At 32.7% G+C, this 21,565-nt stretch overlaps 1 protein-coding gene across 1 annotated transcript; it reads left to right on the top strand.

The window, feature by feature from the left end:
* The first annotated feature begins 13,038 nt into the window (after window positions 1-13,038).
* LOC105319945 (kyphoscoliosis peptidase) lies at window positions 13,039-21,565 on the top strand. Its single transcript, XM_011417685.4, has 5 exons — window positions 13,039-13,240; window positions 18,252-18,717; window positions 18,938-19,053; window positions 19,320-19,439; window positions 19,931-21,565. The coding sequence occupies exons 2-5, from the start codon at window positions 18,265-18,267 to the stop codon at window positions 21,234-21,236; spliced, it is 1,995 nt and encodes a 664-aa protein (XP_011415987.3). The 5' UTR covers window positions 13,039-13,240; window positions 18,252-18,264; the 3' UTR covers window positions 21,237-21,565.

Below are 21,565 nucleotides of genomic sequence, written 5' to 3'. Positions count from 1 at the left end.
GATTTTTCTTAACTAAATAATACTTTATAGCTTAGCAAATCATAATAATCTTCAAATTTTAGGCAGATCTGATCGTTAAGAACAAGGGACGTTATTGGCCGAAATTTGCCGTGTTTCAAATATGCATAGCACCAAACATTTTAAAAAGCCTTGAATTTATCAAATCCAATGGTATATAACTTATATAAGTGACTTAAACATTTATATCATGAAATTTATATTGAAAACTGTTCCATTTTTAGCAAGACGTCGAAATTTTAAACGCGACGCCATGCATATTTACGGGAGAAGTAACTCTATCTGTGTTGTAAAACATACCGGTATCTGTGTATGAGTTTCGGGCTTGTGAACCGCAAATAACAAGTTTAAATTTGCATGCGTTTCCTTTCAATTTCATCGAACTTTTGAAATTATAAGTGTTTAAATACAAAATTGTATATATTTTCGCCTATATGACTTACATGTATATACTTCTGATGCATTATGCAACATTGCATCTTTTCTAATCAAGAAAATTTCTGTTGATTTGAGACTATTTCAAGGTGTAGTGAGTCAGTTACATGTAAATACAAGTACCTTATGGCTTCCATTGGTTATTCACTAATTAAAGTACAGAAAGCAAAAGCTGTCATTATATTTCTGATAACAAGTCTTAACTTTAAATGCATGAACAATGAACTCGAAGAAGGTAGGGGAAAAGGGGGAGGGGGGTCTTCGACTCTCTGAAAGTTTGATAAGCAATCTCAATTAAAAATATCATTGGATGAAAAAGAAATGGAAATGGGAATGATTGGACTAGACTTGAAACATGTTAAAACAAATTAGATCTGTTCATGTTTCACAATATTTATCGCACCCAAATCTACACTCAAAGAGAGAGAGAGAGAGAGAGAGAGAGAGAGAGAGAGAGAGAGAGAGAGAGAGAGAGAGAGATGGGGGTTACACGTGTAGTTTTCTGCTTAAATAACGGAGTATGTAAACAAATTAACTTTCACACATAGAGTGTGTAAGAATCAAATTATACATTAAATACACTATAAAATACTTTATTGTCAAACATATGTCTATTTTCTTTGGTCTTGAAAAACTTTATCACGGAAAGAGCACGTGGTGCAGCTCGCTGGCTAATTTGATTGACAGGTATAGTACGTGGACTGAAACTGCTTTGTTGGATTCTATTACAATGTGCATTACTTTAAGCGATAACATATTAGTGAATTACAAATGAAATCTCTCTCTCTCTCTCTCTCTCTCTCTCTCTCTCTCTCTCTCTCTCTCTCTCTCTCTCTCAGTTTCTTCAATTAAATGATGTTTGAACAAATTATTTAAAGTGTTCGATAGAGATAAAGTCAAAAATTTTAAGACAAGATCACGGAAGAAACTTTATTTAAATGTTTAAATTGTCTGATAAAGATGAAGTGGAAATTTTTAAGACAAGATCATGGAAGGAACTCTATCTAAGTGTTTAAAAAGTCTGATAAACCTTAAGACAAGATTATCGAAACCTTTAAAGTGTCTTATAAGGATTAAGTCAAAAACTTTAAGACAAAATCACGGAAGGAACTTTATATACCTATCCACTGATTCTACGATTCCTTCTATAAAAACTAATATACCACATGCACAGTGTAGGAACGGAAGTGTACAGTTACGGGCAGCGCTGTTTGTCGAAGCAAATAAACAAATAGAAGAGGTAGCTCTGCGAACAGTCGAAGATTTTAATCAAACGAATTGATAAATGGATCTAAAAAAAAACTTCCTTAACAATTCAATACGTTATGGTAATAAACTGGCACAAATATAAACAGTTGTATTTATTTCATTCATTCGCATGATTTTTAATGAACTTTTTGACAATCAATATCCAAGGTCACATTCCAAAATTGAAATGATTATTTTGTAGGAAATGCAATCATTAATATATTACGACTGAAAAAGGGGACATGTGGAGGTAGATGTATACTTTAAGAGAATAATCTGATAATTTGATACCATTGCAAATAAAATTAGAAAAAATCCTCAGATTAGCATGATCATAAGTTGTCATTATTTCATACTGTACGCGTAACGCAATTTTAAGCGTATATTTAGAATTTTACTATATGCGTAGTTCTATAATTAAGCATTGGTTTGTAATGGTAAGTTAACTCAATAGAGTGACCATTGTATGAATGAACTCACCACTTCAAAAAATTTCAATGATGAAAACAAATATTTTTGCTGCAGTATTTTGTAATTAATAGTTTTTTAATCGACATTGCACATCCTTTACATATAGTGTAGCTGATAGTGGATGAAATATTTCACTTGTGGAGACAAGCATCAAATTTTGCATGAAAATTCCTTGAACATTACTTGATCAAAAAATATCGTTGGCCATTCAAGTTTGGGTCATTTTCAAGATGGCTGCCTCTTATTTTAAAATGGCGTCTTTTTTCATAATGTTTTCATGATATTTTAAATATTTCTGGGTAATGTTTTTATTTTCTGTGAAATTATGGAAAAGAATTTGTTGTATGATATAATTTGATATTTATTTCATATATGAACACTCTGCGCGTGCGTTTTAAAACATGCTGCAGCTCATTTTTTAATGTACTTGATCTAATCGTCTCAGCAGTCACACTGCATGCAAAGATCAGTGCAACATAATTCGGACTTGAAACATTTGGATTCCCCAAAACAACTAATATTACATCAACATTTCAGTAGTTTTTGACATGAAGCAGCAATTGATGGTAAGGATGTCCCGTGTAAAATCCGAAAACCGTAATCTTTGCAGTGCAACTGCTTAGAGGATTAGATCATGAACATTAAAAAATGAGCTGCAGCATGTTTTTAAACGCTTGCGCAGAGTGTTCATATATGAAATGAACATCAAATTATATCATATAACAAATTCTTCTCCATAATATCACAGAAAATAAAAACATTATTCAGAAATATTTGAAATATTATGACAACATTATGAAAAAAAGACACCATTTTGAAATAAGTGGCGGCCATCTTGAAAATGACCAAAACTTGAATGGCCAACGATATTTTTTGATTAAGTAAATAAATATTCAAGGAACCTTCATGCAAAATTTGGTGCTTGTCTCCACAAGTGAAATATCTTGCTGAAATATTGACCTAAGCCGCTACACTAATAGCTACCATATGTACATGTACACGAGTGCTATTTTGAAAACAACTATATACATTAGGTTTTGGATTAATAAGATTTAAAAACGGAGTCCTAGCACAAGTATTTGGATTCAAGTATTTATATTGACAAGTGGAACTAGAAACTTTATCTATAATATACTTACAGTATATGCAATTGATATCAACACCTTTAAACTAGACTTAGACCCGTGCGTGCACGGGTTGACATTGCATGTGATATCGGACATTAACGTATTGTTGGCATGTACATAACTAAGCTTTAAGACTACAATAATACTATTTATTTCACTACACTCTACCTAGTAAGAATAATCTAACTGTGTCTCGGGAGAGGCCATCACCACAGTTAAAACGCCTCCCATATACCTGTAATGTAGCAACAAATTGCAGAATCGCTACAAAACGATTTATTGAGAAAATTAATGAAGCTGCATTAAAAATAACAGTCAAATTATTCATAACAAACCATTTTGAGGCTGTAAATACCTTTCATCTAAAACTTTATTTATATTAATGAAGAATTCAACACTTTTTCACATCTCCACACCATGTTGACACTCGGAACTCTCGGGATTTTTCATATTAAATGCACTGAGTTAGAATTATCTCCCGTATTTCCTTTGATGAACAGAATACTATATAAATTCCTAATTAAACGCGACGAATTAATATCAGCATAAAATCGCGAAAAACTCGTCTCGCGAACTCTAAAATCTCGCTTTTAATATTCCGACATATGTAAACTACATGAAACTATGATGATTTCGGCATTCACTATTTTATGTTCTCGCAATTTGATGGAGAATCGTTGAATCGCGGAATTAAGTACTCGCGGAAAATAAGGAATCTACAGTATATGAAAAAGCTTCAATTGAAATTTACACGTATTTGTAATATCGTTTGAGTTTCTCCATGCAAATGTGATATTGTGGAAACATAAAGTAAAGAGCCTCCCATGATTTAGCGTGAATGTAATGCGCATGCGCAAGATTGTAAAATCCAAAAAAATCCAGATGATTTCCGGGTTTTTAAAAGGACTTTTCGTTGATTTTTAATTAGCGAAGCTTGATTGGGAAGATAGAAAAACAAATTGGTAAACTTCAAGTACCAATGATGTTTAAAATATATAAAACAAAAGACAGTTCTCTTCCGAATTCTCGGTATTAAAGCCCAAAAACTCGAGTCTATTATTTTAATATAGTAGTATAGATAACTAGATGACATCCCACGCAAGCGCGCGAAATAATTTTACAAATCAATGGGCTTTGTTTTTTTTTGTATACATTTGTGTCCGATTTTTTTCTTAATTGTTTTTTTTACCCTTTTTTTTTTTAAAAACGAGTCTTACAAAACGTAATTTCAGTCAACAAAAATAATAAAGATCATTGTAATGTTCGAAGCTACGCATACCGATATTCATCTGCAAATCAGACCTACCCGTACATACTTATAAGAGCTACGCGTGTAGTGAGCAAAATCGAGGAATGGTACCCCCCCCCCCCCCCCTGGAAAACCTTCAAATTTAAAGAATGCATTGCTTCCTTCATATATGTAGGTTTTTTCTGAAAGATATCGTATTGGGGAAATATTTTCAAAACAAGAAACAACATATTTTGTGAAAGAAATCAGAAACACTTCTCTTGAAATTTTGATTCGATTTCTTATTGAATGTTTGCACTGTTTTGATCCAAAAAAAATATTTTCCGAAGATATATTTTAAGATTGAAATGACAAGCATAAAGATTAACTTTTTCTAGTTAACAATTAACCATATAAAAATCGCGATACTGTCCCTCCAGATATTAGTTATTTACGTATTTTCCGTCTATAATGTACATTGTACGATCAAAATACTGTTCGCAGCGCTATTTGTTCTCTCGCTTCGACAAACATCACTACCTAAAATTGTACATTTATGTTCCTACAATGTGACATGTGAATGTACATCACAAACATGCATTTATAGAAAAAAAAATAACACAAAATATAAAACTATGTTTTTCTTTTTGAGAAAGTACAATTGTTTTCATCCGCCCTTAGAGTTGATTTCGTTGAAAAGAGTTCGTGAGAAAATATTAAGGGAGACAATATATGTTCTACCGTTATAATTCTACGCGCTATATTTAAGGTAACTCCCGTACCTATAAAATCATGGGTTCAAAGTTAAAAACCTAACTTTTTTTTAACTTATTGGACTTGAATTTCATCAAAAAATAAATAAAATATATATGTATCCATACTATTTAAGATGTAAGGGAATAAAAACCAAAGGCTGAAATTATCACCTGAAAATGACACTTTTTTGGTTTAAAAATTAAATATAAGTGAATGGATACTTGTTTGTCTATTTAATTTTTATTGCTTACTATGCCAGAAAACTAAAATTAATTAAAAAAAAAGAAAAAATTGTTTACTTTAGAAAAAATATAGCATTTAGATATATCACTTAGAGAAAAGTAGAAAAGAGTTATTTCTCTTTGTCATTTTTGAATTATGTCGAATATAAGGATGAAAAACGCTTATTAAATATCTCCAAGTAAACAATGATTTGAGTTTTTGATGTGCACCTACGATAACATAGAAATTACAAATCTACTTGCAAGAATTTTAATGAATTCATGGTTTATGTAAAATGTATGACGTCACAGGAGGGTGGATTTACTTTAAATTGATCAGACTACTGCATATACGATCGTATAGTTACAAAGTGACTTAAACATGATTTAAACAAAAAAGAAATTATTAGTGTTTTGATTAAGCCTTTCAATATGTCGGCGATATACACCGGAACAATTGTACAAGGGTCAATCAAAAAATGCGAAGACAATGTGGCTGTCTATCATATATTTTTTATGAAAGTCATACTTAACAGTCTACCAAATTTAGTATTGATATGACGTTAAGTAACAAAGCTATGACAAAAGTCTTCGTATTTTTTTGATTGACCCTCGTATAGGTTGAAGCGTTGTTTGTCTTGTAATTTGCTGTTGTTGTTGTTTTCTATTTTTTCCCCTTTAGTTTCTCTTTAATTAGTAAATTAATACATAGTCAAGTTTGTTAAAAAGAACTAAATAAAACCAAAAAGTATTGTTCTTGAATCCTCCATATTTTTTTTTTTTACATATGTATACACCGGGTGTTACACATTGTTGAGCCGTGTCGCACCGTCCGTGTTCGTAAGCTGTACTGTGTGCATGATTTAAGAATCAGTGGAACAATATTTAGGACTAAATAGTTACTTGTCAATTTTAAATGCATTCTACTAATCTGCTTCTGACTCAGCGTCGATAGCGTTGTTGACGTCGATAACAATAGATAAAAATGTTATTGACATCAGTAAGATATCATTTTTTGTATTCATTTTCTTAAAAATTCATATTGTTCACACGTGACAACCAACACCATTTTAAGTGTAAGAATAAATGATGAAATCATGAGCCGGCACGTAAACTATAAAAGTGGTTGTCGCATGTGAAAGTGTCTAATTTTAACGAAAACTACTCATAAAACATCAAATTGTAACGCATTTAAACGAGCATTCCATGTTTAGCGCACATTAGTGACGTCATAATGAAAAATGACGTCATTTTAGTGCCTGTAGGATTTCGCTAATAACATAAATAGTACAATGCATAACTTCAATAACGCAGACAAAGACGTAGTCCGAAATATCTGACGGACTAACAAAGACGTTGAAAGAATCGTAAATTTTGCGGCCAAATAATGCCAATACTGTATCTTGTTCTTTGTTGACCATGCATATTCAGCATAACTAATTACTAGCATAATACGTTTTACGGTGCGACCGTTGGGGCGAGCGCAGCATGTGATCAAATAATGAATTATGATAAATCAATAAAAATAAAAGTATCCATGTAACGTAAATGAATTCGAATGCAAAATAAAATATAAACATGCCTATTTTTTCTAGTAAATTTTCATTCTTCATAATTTATAAGATTGTTTATTTATTAAAATAGAATTTATCTCAGATCAGTTGTTGAATAATAATGATTTTAACATAATGTTTATTGGAGTTTATTTACTCTTTTCTGGCAGCAGACATTTTTCTTAGACTTACATATAAAAAATTGACTTATCATAGAGCCCCCCCCCCCCCGTTTAAAAAATAATATAATTTACGTATAAAAAAAATTGCTGAGATATAAAAAAAACGGTTTTGGACCCCCCCCCCCCCGGGAGGATGTAAATAAATGTGAAAATAAAGATACCATTGAGCAGTTAAAGAGCTAAATGCATACTACGCACTCACCATTCCTCACCCGGATTAGAATTTCCCTGATTTTGAGAATTTCTTTTTCATTTTGCTTGTAAATATTTTTTGAATGATGCTGCCGCGCCCCCTTTTAAAAAACGTTCCTGGAAATTAATTACTGTAAATATATAGTGAATATAATAAATGTGAGCATTCATCCAAATGAACAACTGTTTCCTATCTAAAAAAAAAAAAGATGTCCCCATTCGTTAGCTTTGCAAGATTTTTAGACGATTTTGGTATTTATATTTCAGCAGATTTACAATAACTACTTAGAGTTATTTCCCCTTATTGTGACGTCAAAGTTCACGTCGGTCAAGTGTCGTCTGTCTCTTTGAAAAAAACCCTGAAAAAAAAACCCTAAGTGAAATATACTGTTTTGTTTACTTAAAAAGCATGATATTCTTGAAATTACACAATTAATCTGTTTCTCAAAAGTTTTACTTTGATTCTCGCGAGAAGGAATCAAGTCTAGTGAGATCGTCAGACATTGATAAATTGCATTGTGGGTCGAAATTTACTGACTCCGAAAAATTCTGTGGGATCATATGTGCAAAAAATCCATTGTGACGTCACTCGAAGGAACGACAACTCTGTTAGTCTTATGTAATGGAATTATTTTATTTACAATGCATGATGTACATAGTCTTTTATCTTGTTCTCGTGAGAGTGTGAAATGGGAAACCATATTTACAGGGAATTACTGGGACGATTAAAACAAGGCATTACTGGTCCAATTTACTGACACCAAAAAAATCCGTTGAATGAATGTGCAACTAGTCCGAATTTTCTATTCACACACGCCTTGCCGGTAGAGCTCGCTTCGCGCCGGCGCTGCGCGCCGGCGAGCTGCGCTCGCTAATATATAAACGGTGTGACCGTTGGACCGAGCGCAGCTTTAACACAGTGCAGTTTGATTTTTGTATAATAAAATCTATTTAAAACGCACACAGAAGGATCCGCATGCATGGTTGCCTACTCAAATCATTCGTCAAAGTTAAACTAAACGTCGCGTGCTCAGTCTACATTATGACGTCATATTTCAGACGTAAAACGTTCGTTTTGTCTTCGGAAATAGCCGAAGAGAGTTACGTGATTCCGAAAAAAAAATTATTCTTTCATTGTTCATCAATTTAATTCATATGAATGTCAATGTAATAAAATTGAATACTTTATTCAGAATCTAAAAGATCAGTTCCTTGACGTTAATGTTTTTATTTTCCATCTGATAATTGATAAGACATACATAGAACAAGTCGTGTTTCTTGATTGAAGCACTATTGAAACTTATCTGGTTTCCTTTTTAATTTCTTTTAATTCAAATTACCTTCTATTGAAACACTGGAACTTATTTAATCGAGTTTAGGGGCAATAAACATCGATAAGTACCAGTCAATCAATGATCGAACTAACTTTTAAAAAACAAAATGGCTGCCAATATGGCGGCGCCCAGGGCTGGAAGAATTTTTTTTTGGCCTTAGTACCCCTGATTCAACTTTCATTTTTCACTGATTTTCTTATATATACGTGTTACCATTAATCCTCGCTTCGCGAGGCGGGCTTCGCCCGCCTCTCGCTGCGCTCGGTATAACATACTGTTTCCTTCAATTATGATAAGATGTAGATTCCAATATAGCATTGAATCATGGTTTTTTGAAGTATACACTCTCATAACTGCAGCGGTGTGTGCATACAAATTGAGTAACGCGCGTTAGCGCGTTATGAAAATTTGTATGCACACACCGCTGCAGTTATGAGAGTATATACTTAAAAAAATCATGATTTAATGCTTATATTTACATTTTTGTTACTTCTTGCCTTGTCTGCAAATGTGATTCATACCTTAAAATTCCTATCTTATCCTAAGGGTAAGTTAATACTAATGGAAGAGCCACAGTAACAGCCACAAGCGTGAACTTTGATTTCCGCTTGTGACGTTGCAGTTTACAGCGTTCAACGTTTGTGACGTCATAATAAAACTCGTCAATTTGACCTTTGACTACTTGTTGCATTTAGAGGCATTTGAAGATCACAGAATTTAATGAAAAAACACAGTAGAATGTAAATATATAACTATAGTCTGTCCCAAGATATTTATGCTGCATAATTGAACGGTTTTTAATAAAAATACACATACCTGTGACTGAAGTGCAAATAAAATCGATGAAAGGGAAAATTCCCAAGACACATTATCATTTTTCCCTCGTAAAAATTCACAGGAACGAAAACAGATTTCCTACGGAGATTTATAATGGGGAATGTTGACATCTTTTCTCCATTCGGAAATACTCGGGACACCTCGCGCAATTTTTCAACGTTATCATCCGGGCGTCTTCATCTCCTTGGCAATGGAAAAACCTCGTAGACTTTTTATTTTTAGCCGTGTACTGATACCCGACAAGCTAGAGGGGGCGTTTCAAAGGGGAAATCTTGGGATTTTTTCATACTATTGAATGAACATCGTCTGAACCAAGAGGTATTTATAAATATTGAATTATTTAAGAAAATATGCGGCAAAAATATCTTGGGACAGACTTTAGTTTCTTAACGTATGTACTGTTTATGATACAAAAATGATTAAAAAGAGAGTAGATAATAATACATTAATGTTAAACGTAAACATTTTTTGCATACGTCGACCTTTCTTCCGCACAAGTGGGACAGCACGTGTGCATGGATGACACACATTGATAAATATGTAGCGAATAAATAATTAAGCCAACCCATGCAACACACCTTCTTTTGAAGTTTACTTGTTTAATCAAGAAACAAAGACCATGCGACAAAATGGTTATTACAGGGCCGCTGCGCAAAGTGCACCGTCGTCAAACACTGTAACAGTCCTTACTTATTATACTTCTCAGTTATATATGTTGCGACAATGGTTATATTGCTCCAAAGCGTAATCTATAATTTACAAGTATAGATTGATAAAATTTCCGTGATTTTTGTAATAACCATAAAAGTAGAATTAAAATCAATGTAGTTTAAATATACATATGCACTAATAACATACATGAAGATTCATTGGCTTTAAGGACATTAGTTCCTTGTCCCCAGGAACAGTAACTCATTCCCGAGGGCAGTCGAAAAAATGGGCGTTTCATTATTATTTTTTGACAGTGATGCAGGAGAAACAAGTTCGAGCTATCGGACTTAAAATCAAGGAACATGTAACACCAGAAATATCGCCAAACAGCAGGAAAACTATTTCACCGCCTACCATATCTAGATAAAATAACTGGCCATGTTTCAAAGCAACTTGAAAAATTACTCTTTTTGAATAAAAAAAATCAAAGTGGGTCCAATTTTTTTTTAGCAGTTTGATAAGTTTTTTAAAAAAAATTTGTATTATTTTAAGTGCGTAACCACTAGGTTATTTAGCAAAATGCTTTTTTTTACGAAAAATAAATTGTGGTACTATAATTTCACTTTTTGTAAAAAAAAAAATGCACTTATTTCAGAATATATGACAAGTTGTTCCCAAGAGTCAAAATCGAGACATACGAATTCAATATCACTGCTACTTGAAATCGACAGGTACATTTTCACCAAATAAAAGCAGAAAAAAGTCAAAATCATGAAACCACACACTATTTGAAATATATATTAATTAACGACATGTCTAATTATTCAAGATCAATTCGATATCTAACATTAGAAACCAGATATCTGGGTGAAATGAATAAGTGCATGATTCATCTTTCAGCACAGTCAAAAGGATTATTTTTATAAAATGTTTTAAAAAAATCATGGTCATTTGATAAAAAAATATATAATAATGAAAGTTCATGAAAAGTGTTTCATTCCAGTCAAAATTGATTATGATTTCCTGAACTATGCACAGAAAGAAGATAGGGAAATAAGATGCGCAAATGCCCATTCGGTTAAGTCGTGAAATACAATTTTGAATTTATTTTTTTCCCAATTAAATCTATTCAAATATATTTAATACGAGTTTGCCAAAGCACAATTTCTAACTATATTCATTTTTTAATATATTTAACCAAAAAAAATAAAAAAAAAATGCCTGAAATTTTGGTGGTATCGAACCCATATCATAAAACCCCTAGATATATAAGGTTAGCTTATGTCAGAAACTCTAACCACTGAGCCATTTCAGACACAACAAAGTAAGATCTTTAAATATTATCTGTCACTTTGGCTACGAATTTACGGACTTCGTAGTTCTAAGTTCTAAAAATGACATTATTTGCAGGTTTTGATACGTATACGCCTGTTTGAGTCAACATATTCCAAGTATTGAACATATTTATAGGTTTAAAATCAATGATATGGTAAATATATCTTGTTTTAAATGATTTAAAAAAAATAAGATTTATTGATATTTTAATTTTTCAGTAGCTTGTCCGACCGTGTATGGGCATTTTACACGCCTTATCCACCCATCTTCTTAGCAACACGTTTGAATATAAAATTTATACAAATCTACGCACGTTTTTGTTGACACGTCAATAAGCGACAGAGCAGACATATTTAGGAAAAAATCGTCACAAAGGGTGATTATCTACCATATCGGAAAAAGCAAAGCTTCACGACTTTTTAGTTTTCCATTAAATTCATTCTGATGAGAGCTGCAAGATAATGTTTTAATAATGTAGGTGTATTGATTTTTCGGGTCAATTATATGAAACAGCTTTCAGCCGTCATCATGTTTTAGTTGAACCTACTGAAAATGTTAAGGGATTGAATATCAATGTCAATTCATGCGATTCATGGTTATGATAAATAACAAAAATGTTTAAAATTAAAATTGAAACGATTAAATTAGTAATTCAATTGATTCATAACGATTATGTCTATCTTTGAAAAAAAAATTGGGGGCTAACCCCCCCTCCCCCCTTCGTTTAGATAGAGCGGTAAACCCTGATTTGAAAACCAAATTTAAGATGTTTGTGTTGTTAATAATCATATTTTAACATTAACGGTTTCTCCTTTTTTTTTTGGTATATTTACTTTATTAGTTTTTAATAGCGTGAATGTTTTTTCTTAATTTCAAACTAATACTTATTTAATTATATTTTTTATTTCAAAAAATATTATTAAGAACTAAAGAATGAAAATACGTTTGCACACTTTTATTAATGAATTAAACACGGTAACAGATTTGTATCAAATTAATCAAAATTATTGTTTATGATTTAATTCCGAAAGACTGCATGCAACATGGATACAGTCAATTATATGACATTGAAAAAACTTCCATCATTTTTCATTTCTGTGATAGGGACTTGTGTTTTTAATGTTTTTAGATAGTAGCTTCCGTGATAATGCCTAGCTCAGTACAGTCATTTTAAAAGTATTATTGAAGTATCTATTTTACAAAGTACAAAAATCCAAGGTACCTTTAATCTTCTAGACCTTGAAGAATTAAATCTAATTTTGAACCTAATTTTATTTTTTGGGCCTCCCTAATTCTATTTCCAATTTTTAAAATTCCAAATTAAAAACCCCAAAACAAACAAAAAGAAGACATTGAAATCAAGCATGCGTTTAAAACATGTAAGTACTTATTTTGAAAGAACCATAATACCTAGCTTCATGTTTGATTTAATTAAGGCCATTCCCCCGTTCGGTATCTAATGCAAACTATTTAGGAAAATTGGTCCTTTAAATGTCTGTGGCAATCTTGTCCAGCGTAGATCAAATGCCGTAAATATTTAAAGGTCGCCATGAGGATCTGCCAAGGACACTTTTGGACAGGAATCGATCTAAAGGCTTTGCTGAACAATTGATGGGTCAAGTGACAATATTTCATCTTCCCAGCACAACAAGGTAAGAATTGCTTGATCTTTCAGGTGTGATTTCAATTATGATTCCACTTTGGCATGTGTGTAATTCATTTTGATATTTAACTACGATATTTCATAAAAAAACCCTGTTCAATGAATTTGGAAATACAATAGAATTCTAATTATCGGTAACGATTTCTTGTTCATATCAACAAAGTCAGAAGAAAAAAAAATGTGTTGTACAGAGTCAGAGCACTAAGATGGTAATATTTTAGTAGCCTTATCTACTTGAATTTGGTATGACTTCTTGCTATAAACTATAAAGTACAGTATTTCTCAACTTAATGAGATTGATATGGATAAATAATATTAAAAAAAACAAATGGAATATTGCCTACATTAAATTAAATAATTATTTAGTATTGATAATTAAGAGGCAATGCTACATTGCACTTTTGTCATATTTCTTTGCTTTAGAATTTTAACCCCCCCCCCCCCCCCCCCCAAAAAAAATAATCTCAAAATAAGTTATTGACGGTGTTGATCGCAAACAAACCACGCGCTCGTAATCCTATTTTGTTCCAACATTAAACAAAGTTACATCATTTTAAGAACGCCGTGCTGGCCGCTCCTAGAGCATGCAATTTTTTTTTACCAATTCTCGCACCCCCCCCCCCCCCCCCAAAAAAAAATAAATATATAAATCAAACGTCTAATCCCAGTATTGCATGATCAGTTATTGATAAAGGTATAACGTACATCTGTCCAATTTAAGTTACCTGCATCTTTGAATTCAGTTTTACACTACATTACCGACAATCATTTGTGCTTTCAATGTCAACATTAAAACGTTTAAGTATGTAATGTTTGTTACCGCGTCCTATGGAATGCCATAGCTGCCTTAAGGTCAATTTCATATTATATGAACTGGTATTTCATTTATATGCAATAGTAATATCATTATATGCAGTGGTAACATCATTACATGCAGTGATAACATCATTATATGCAGTGATAACATCATTTTATGTAGTGCTAACATCATTATATACTATTATTTCATCATTATATTCAAGGGTAAAATCTTCATATGAAGTGGTAATATTATTACGTTATGTCGTAAGATCATTATGTGCAGTAGTTTATTCATTATATGCTATGAATAAATCTTTATATTACATGATAAACTCATTTCATACAGAGCTAAACTCATAATGAACTATTGTTCAATCGTTATGTTATATGGTACACTCTTCATGTGCAGTTGCAAAATCCTTTTATGCAGTGCAACTTCTTGATATTAGGTGATAAATTCATTATATGTAGTACTGACATCATGTTATGGTGTATTAAAACCATTATGTATGGTGGTAAAACCTTTATGTATTGTGGTGAAAGCTTTACATGCAATTGTAAATCCTTTATATGATGTGACAATTTTATAATATGCCGTCGTTGAGTCATTATATTATGAGGTCAGTTCTTTACATGATGTGATCATTTCATGATATGGAGTGGTAACTTCTTTATATGCAGTCGTAACTCTTTATGATGAGGTTGTAAACTGGTTCTCGCTGAAAAGTTTTAATGGGGAAGAGGTCCAGTTTTATTTTTAAAAAAGATGCCGCGTTCGTTGTGACGGTGCACATTTCCTGGTCAACTTGTCGTTTGTTTTGAAGAGAGAGAGAGAGAGAGAGAGAGAGAGAGAGAGAGAGAGAGAGAGAGAGAGAGAGAGAGAGAGAGAGAGAGAGAGAGAGAGAGAGAGATTTTCTCTGTTCTTGATACATCGATGTGTGATAAATCGAATGAATTTTTAGTAGAGTACGCGTTTAATTTTAAAAGTAAAATAAATTTCAAAAACTAAATGATTGTACTTTGTAGAAATTTTATACCCCCCTCTGCTTCTAGATCCGCGCATACAGATAGGAAGATCACTTTATGTATCTTGATATTAACATAGAACAATTTAATTTCTACTTGCTATCGTGTTTTAAATATGTATGTAATTCTTTGGAGCTTTTTGAATTAATAAATCTAATTCTGTCTCTTCAAAAACGTTTAAATTGAGGAGTTACTTTGCTCTTGATTGTTATTTAAAATAATTTTAATAGCATCCATATAAACCGTGGTGCTTGGAACAAACTTATCCGTATTTTGCTGATTCATACATTATTGCACGGCTTGCTTTTAACGATGTCGAACAATATGTATATATATTTTGAAAACGACATATTTTACAAAAAAAATACATTAACATTATCGATTAATGCGTTACTTCCTCGTTCAGCAGCAAATGTTTTAGCTGCAGATCTGTAGCTCTCTGGTTTAAAAAAAAATCGGATAGACAATTTGTCTATCCGAATTTTTTCAACCAGAGAGCTACAGATCTGCAGCTACAAATGTTTATAATGTGAACAAAGTCGGTAACGTTGAAAAAATCAGCACACATGTAAAATATTACAATAACAAGCGTTTTAAAACTTTTTTTTTTTTTTCGAAGTTTAATCTTTAAAAATATGCCTCTTTGAAACAAAAATCGGATATGCCATGAAACCAGTCACATTTTTCAGTGAAACCATTTTACAATTTGTTTAATGCATGGGGGTCTTGAACGGGGGGGGGGGGGAGGTCGCGGGGAGGACCCCGCCCCAGAAAAATTAAAATTTCTTAAAATTTCCATGAAATTACCAAAAATTTGCCTCGGACCCACCTCCCCCCACCCCTTCGGCAAACTTCAGTATTCATCGCACCCCCCCCCCCCCCCCGAAAATTTTGTATTGATCCGCGTATAAAATGGTCCTATAAAAATGATATGAAGATATCTGCAACAGCTTTATGGAAAATAGCACAGTAACTGCAACACCTTCTTTGTAGGATTTAAAATACAAAAATACATGCCCGGTGAGCTTAAATTTTATACAGTGGATGAAACAACCATAAAAAGAGGTTAAGACCAACCAATTTCTTTATTATTTCTTAAAAATAAAATTAATTTTAAGAAAAATGAAAAATAATTTTTATTTATGTCTATGAATAAAAATCTGTCTATTCCTTTTGTGTTGGAGGCATTAATCAGCGAGAAGTAGCATCTACCTGGTACATTGAAACAAAGGTCTTTCGACTTTGATTTTAAAACGCTTGCTTCATTTTTTGTAATTTCTTTTACTCTTAAATTAAAAGCATACTCTACTAATAATACATTCGATTTACCACCATACATAATGGGTTCAATGATTGATATTATGATATCGATGTTAAAGGACAGATAAACTCTCTCTCTCTCTCTCTCTCTCTCTCTCTCTCTCTCTCTCTCTCTCTCTCTCGCTCTCTCTTAAAAAAACCCGACAAGTTGACCAGGAAATGTGCATCGTCACAACGAACGCGGCATCTTTTTAAAAATAAAACTGGACCTCTTCCCCATTAAAACTTTTCAGCGAGAACCAGTTTACAACCTCATCATAAAGAGTTACGACTGCATATAAAGAAGTTACCACTCCATATAATGAAATGATCACATCATGTAAAGAACTGACTTCATAATATAATGACTCAACAACGGCATATTATAAAATTGTCACATCATATAAAGGATTTACAATTGCATGTAAAGCTTTCACCACAATACATAAAGGTTTTACCACCATACATAATGGTTTTAATACACCATAACATGATGTTAGTACTGCATATAATGAACTTATCACCTAATGTCAAGAAGTTGCACTGCATAAAAGGATTTTGCAACTGCACATGAAGAGTGTACCATATAACATAACGATTGAACAATAGTTCATTATGAGTTTAGCTCTGTATGAAATGAGTTTATCATAGCATATAAAGATTTATTCATAACATATAATGAATAAACTACTGCACATAATGATCTTACGACATAACGTAATGATGTCTCAACTTCATATATAGATTTTACCCCTGAATATAATGGTGAAATAATATTATATAATGATGTTAGCACTGCATAAAATGATGTTATCACTGCATATAATGATGTTACCACTGCATGTAATGATGTTACCACTGCATATAATGATATTACTATTGCATATAAATGAAATGCCAGTTCATATAATATGAAATTGACCTTAAGGCAGCTATGGCGTTCCATAGCGTCCGCTTACACACAACTTTGCGTGTGTGCGATTAGCTATACTTTGTTTAAACGACCCATGGTTGTGTAGATATTTCAGACAATTTATAAATATGGTGACCCAGTTTTTTTTTTAACGAAATCGATGTGACTTTACCGTGTCATAAGTATTAATTTTCATTTGGTTTCATTACAGTGCGTAATTAGTACATCGTTGAAGGTCAATGTCACAGGGATTTTAAATTCATTGACGTTTATCGCGTATATATTGTGAAATATTTAAAAGTAGCCTGCGGATTAACATGTATCGACCTTATTGATTGTTGCATCATAATCTACTTTAAATTACAGATAGTCGGATTATTACGTACCTCTCCTGACTGTGAAAATACTCAATGTAATTATTGGTCGTTCTCTATCCAAGCTGATTGTAAATGAAATATTTTAAAGGAATTAAATAAAATTAACGTGTGTACAATTCCTTTCATTAAGAATCATTTCAAGATTAGTATTACAATTCCACGGCGAAGTTTTTAACCCCACTGTGTCAATCATGTTTATTTAATTAAGATTTAAAAGGTTGAGAAAAGTAAGACCCCCGTAGAGAGACTTTGGAAACTTAATTAAAACAATTTGAAGCACAGCCTAAGGTTCTAAGAAAAGATTACTAGTTATTAGAAAATAAGGGAAGACAGAACTTCCTTGTTCAAATTGCTCTGAAATTAATATTACATGTAATTGCCATTTTATTTCTGTTTTCATTTAAAAGACAAAACATTAAATAATGCTAGTAAATTTTTAAGAACAGTCTTTATCTTATATATTACAACAATTTGAATTTAAGAGAGCTTTAGTTTCACAACCACGATGTCCCAAATTATGATTCTTTTGATTGCCATCTTATTATGGTCATATGTCTACTAATCATATACAGATAATTTTGCAGATAAACAGTAATTATGGGATGTGGCTCATCAACACCGACTTCTACCACTCCAAAAACCAAAAGTAGTAATCAAAATGACGTCATAGTTACGTCAGACGTTACCGAGCAAGACTTTGTCTCATCGACAACAAAGTCAAAGAAAGCTTCATCACAAACCAATGGAACTGCGCAACCTATCAAGCCCAAATCCAATGGTACAACGCAACATCAAGTACAGCAACAGAATACCACAACGCAGCATCAAGTACAGCAACAAAATGGTTCAGCAAAGTCTTCGAGTGGGGTTAACGTTGTATTATCAGCTAAATCTTCATCATCGAGCAGGTCTCGAAAAGACGACATTATTGTTGAAAACGTCGAGGAAATTGCAGGGGATAATGTCAAACCAAAGCCATCAAGGAAAAAGAAAGCGCAAATCATGTCTAATCCTGATATGTTTAAGAACATAGACAGTCACGTTGCAAGAGTAATTAAAATTTCCTTTATGTTTGTTAAAAGTTGAACTAATTATTTTAGATGTAAAAATATTTATATGTTCAATTTTTTAAAATGAAATTTTAAAAACAAAATCACAAATTTATCGGAATCATTTCTGTAATAAAATAAAAAAATTATATGTATTTTTGAAAAAAAAATAGCTTTAGGTTTCAGAAATTTAAGCTTTTATTTAAAACTTTGATTTATAGACACCGGCTTCTGTGTGTAGTTCAATACCAACTCTGACCGAATACCTGATAAAGCCCGCCCGGACACCACTGGAGAGAGCCCGGGCCATATACAAATGGGTCACGACAAATATAGCGTAAGTCTTCATTTAAATACACCGTTTTTTTTCAGTTTTGAAACTTGACCACAATTACTTGATTATTAGAATAGGTGAAGAAGAACCAAACGCATCCTTTTCTTTTGGTAGAAATATAATAACCAACAGAGCCGTAGAAAGAAATTCTTGAAAAAAGCGTGGCATAAAATTGTCACATTTCTCTCATAGATAAAAATATAAATTAAGAAATTAAATACGTAATTACAAGCGGAGACATGTGCATGCATTATTGTTTCGTTCTACAGGTATGATGTTGATGGATACATGGGAAGAAGCGAGAAGAAATCGTGCGATTCTGGAAATGTCCTCCAGAGCCGAACCAGCGTTTGCTCTGGATACAGCAATCTCTTCGAAAGTCTTTGTCGGTAAGATGCGATCGCAAACCTGCTACAAACAGACTTTTAAAGGTGGTATGGGACATCTCCATACTGTGACATACTTCCTTAAGAAAAACAATAAAATCAAGTATAATTTTTTAGATATTTTCTTTCCAAATATTGTTTCCTAATAGCGTAGCGGAATTAGGGAGTTCACTAAGAATCTGTAAGTCATGTGTTCAAATCCTGCTGAGGCTTTTATAATTTTTATCTTTCCAAAACCTTAAAACGTATTTTTGGTCAAATATCGTAAAATTTGAAAATTCTAAACCGTACCTACAGCTGTATATCTACGTTAATATCGACGGATGTCCTATACCACCTTAAAATCAGGAAAATCTACGATAGATTTATATGCAAATTTCTGTAATTCATAAATACTCATTTTCAATATTGGCAATCCAAACCGCAATGTATGTTGCGATTTACAATTACAACAATTAAATAACATACATCCCAAATATTTCCCTTTTTTAAAGATGCGCCCATGTACCTGTAAAGGTCATAAACGGATATGCGAAGGGATTCAGTCACAAAAACAAGGACGAAATTGATCTTTCTACTCTGCAAACTAACCATGCTTGGAACGCCATCTTTGTTGAAGGAGAATGGCGATTGGTGGATTGTACGTGGGATGCTGGTTATATCGATGGCAAGTCTTTCCACTGGCGCAAGAAAGACTACTACTTTCTTATGGACCCCGAGTACTTTATAAGCACGCACCTGCCATACATGAACAACGATCTGACCACTAGCGAAACATGGCAGCTATTGGATAAACCTGTGGATCCGAAAACCTATTTCAAATCTGTAAAATTAGAGGAAGGTTCCGTACACTTTGGAGTATTCCCTCGTTCTCATAAAGACACTATAATACACATGAAAGGAGAAGTTTGTATAGAAATACAAAAGTTTACCTCCGGAGAGATTGAAGATACATTATTAACATTCAAGAACGAAGAAGGTACAAAGGAATACAAAGATTGCGTAGCTACGGAGAGGTCCGGAAATGACATCATCAAATTTCACGTGCGGCCACCTAAACCTGGAAATTACAAGCTTAACCTGTTTATCTATGCTACCGGAGAAAAGAAAGAATGGCCACAACTGTTCAATTATGAAATTAAATGCGACAAAGTTATGGACAACTTGGTTCCGTTTCCAGACTATCGACAGATATATGGCCCCAAACCGGAATACAAGGAGCTAGGGTTTGGAGAGGGTGTTAAAGACCAATCTTTTTACACCACTAATTCGGGGGAAGTGGAAATTGTACTTCCTACTCTTCGACAAATGTCTGTTCTTTGTACACTAGAGGACGCAAATTCCAACAAAATACAAAATGCCGTGTTTCAACAATCCACCGAGAACTCAATCTTCTTGTCAGCTAGGCTTCCCCAAAAAGGATATTATAAACTTATCATATTTGCTGAAAAAGAGAATAAGCATGTTGTAGGAATAACATACATGATCCACTGCTCCAACGTTGTCGGTAAATTCATGGCTTTTCCGGTCCAATATGGAGGCAAAGCCACTGAATATCGAGTAATACTTCATGAACCAAAAGTGAAAGAAATTCCCGCCAATAGTACTGTAGTTTTTCGGTTTTCTTCACCGGTTTTAAAATCTGTTCAAGCAGGATCAAAAGTCTTTAAGAAAACAAACAACAAAGACGACTGGGAAATCAGTTTTGATACCCCTGAAGCAGGATCACAGTTCAATTTGTTTGGAAGTGATGAAGAAAGCGGAACTAGAAGTGCGCTATTTGGGTACATTACGAAATAATCTAGAAATACATGTATGGCAATTACACATCCAACAGCCTTTAACTTGTGCACTAACATTTATACCTATAGATAATTTTTATTATACCAATATTAAAGAAACCAACCGTGCATATTTTTGTTTTGTCAAATCCAATACTTTTCTCTTAATAGGGTTAAAATTTTCATGCGCATCAAACGTAAAGTTTTGTAAAAGAGCTCAGTCTTTAATAACAAGATATACTCTACGTTAATAACACAATGAACGATTTTAAAATAGAACTTTTTAATGTTGCACAATATATGTAAAAGGGTACTTAATTTCGTGTACTAATAAAGTAACAATTTTTT

Source organism: Magallana gigas, chromosome 6 (genome assembly GCF_963853765.1).
Source record: "Magallana gigas chromosome 6, xbMagGiga1.1, whole genome shotgun sequence".
Taxonomy (NCBI): Eukaryota; Metazoa; Mollusca; class Bivalvia; order Ostreida; family Ostreidae; genus Magallana; species Magallana gigas.
This window is presented reverse-complemented; position numbering and strand designations above follow the sequence as displayed.

What these genes read in the sequence shown, in the direction of transcription:
- LOC105319945 (XM_011417685.4), top strand. Translation starts at nt 18,265, where the DNA reads ATGGGATGTGGCTCATCAACACCGACTTCTACCACTCCAAAAACCAAA. An exon ending in TAGACAGTCACGTTGCAAGA is followed by an intron (nt 18,718 to 18,937) that starts GTAATTAAAATT and finishes TTTGATTTATAG; the next exon opens with ACACCGGCTTCTGTGTGTAG. An exon ending in CTCTTCGAAAGTCTTTGTCG is followed by an intron (nt 19,440 to 19,930) that starts GTAAGATGCGAT and finishes CCTTTTTTAAAG; the next exon opens with ATGCGCCCATGTACCTGTAA.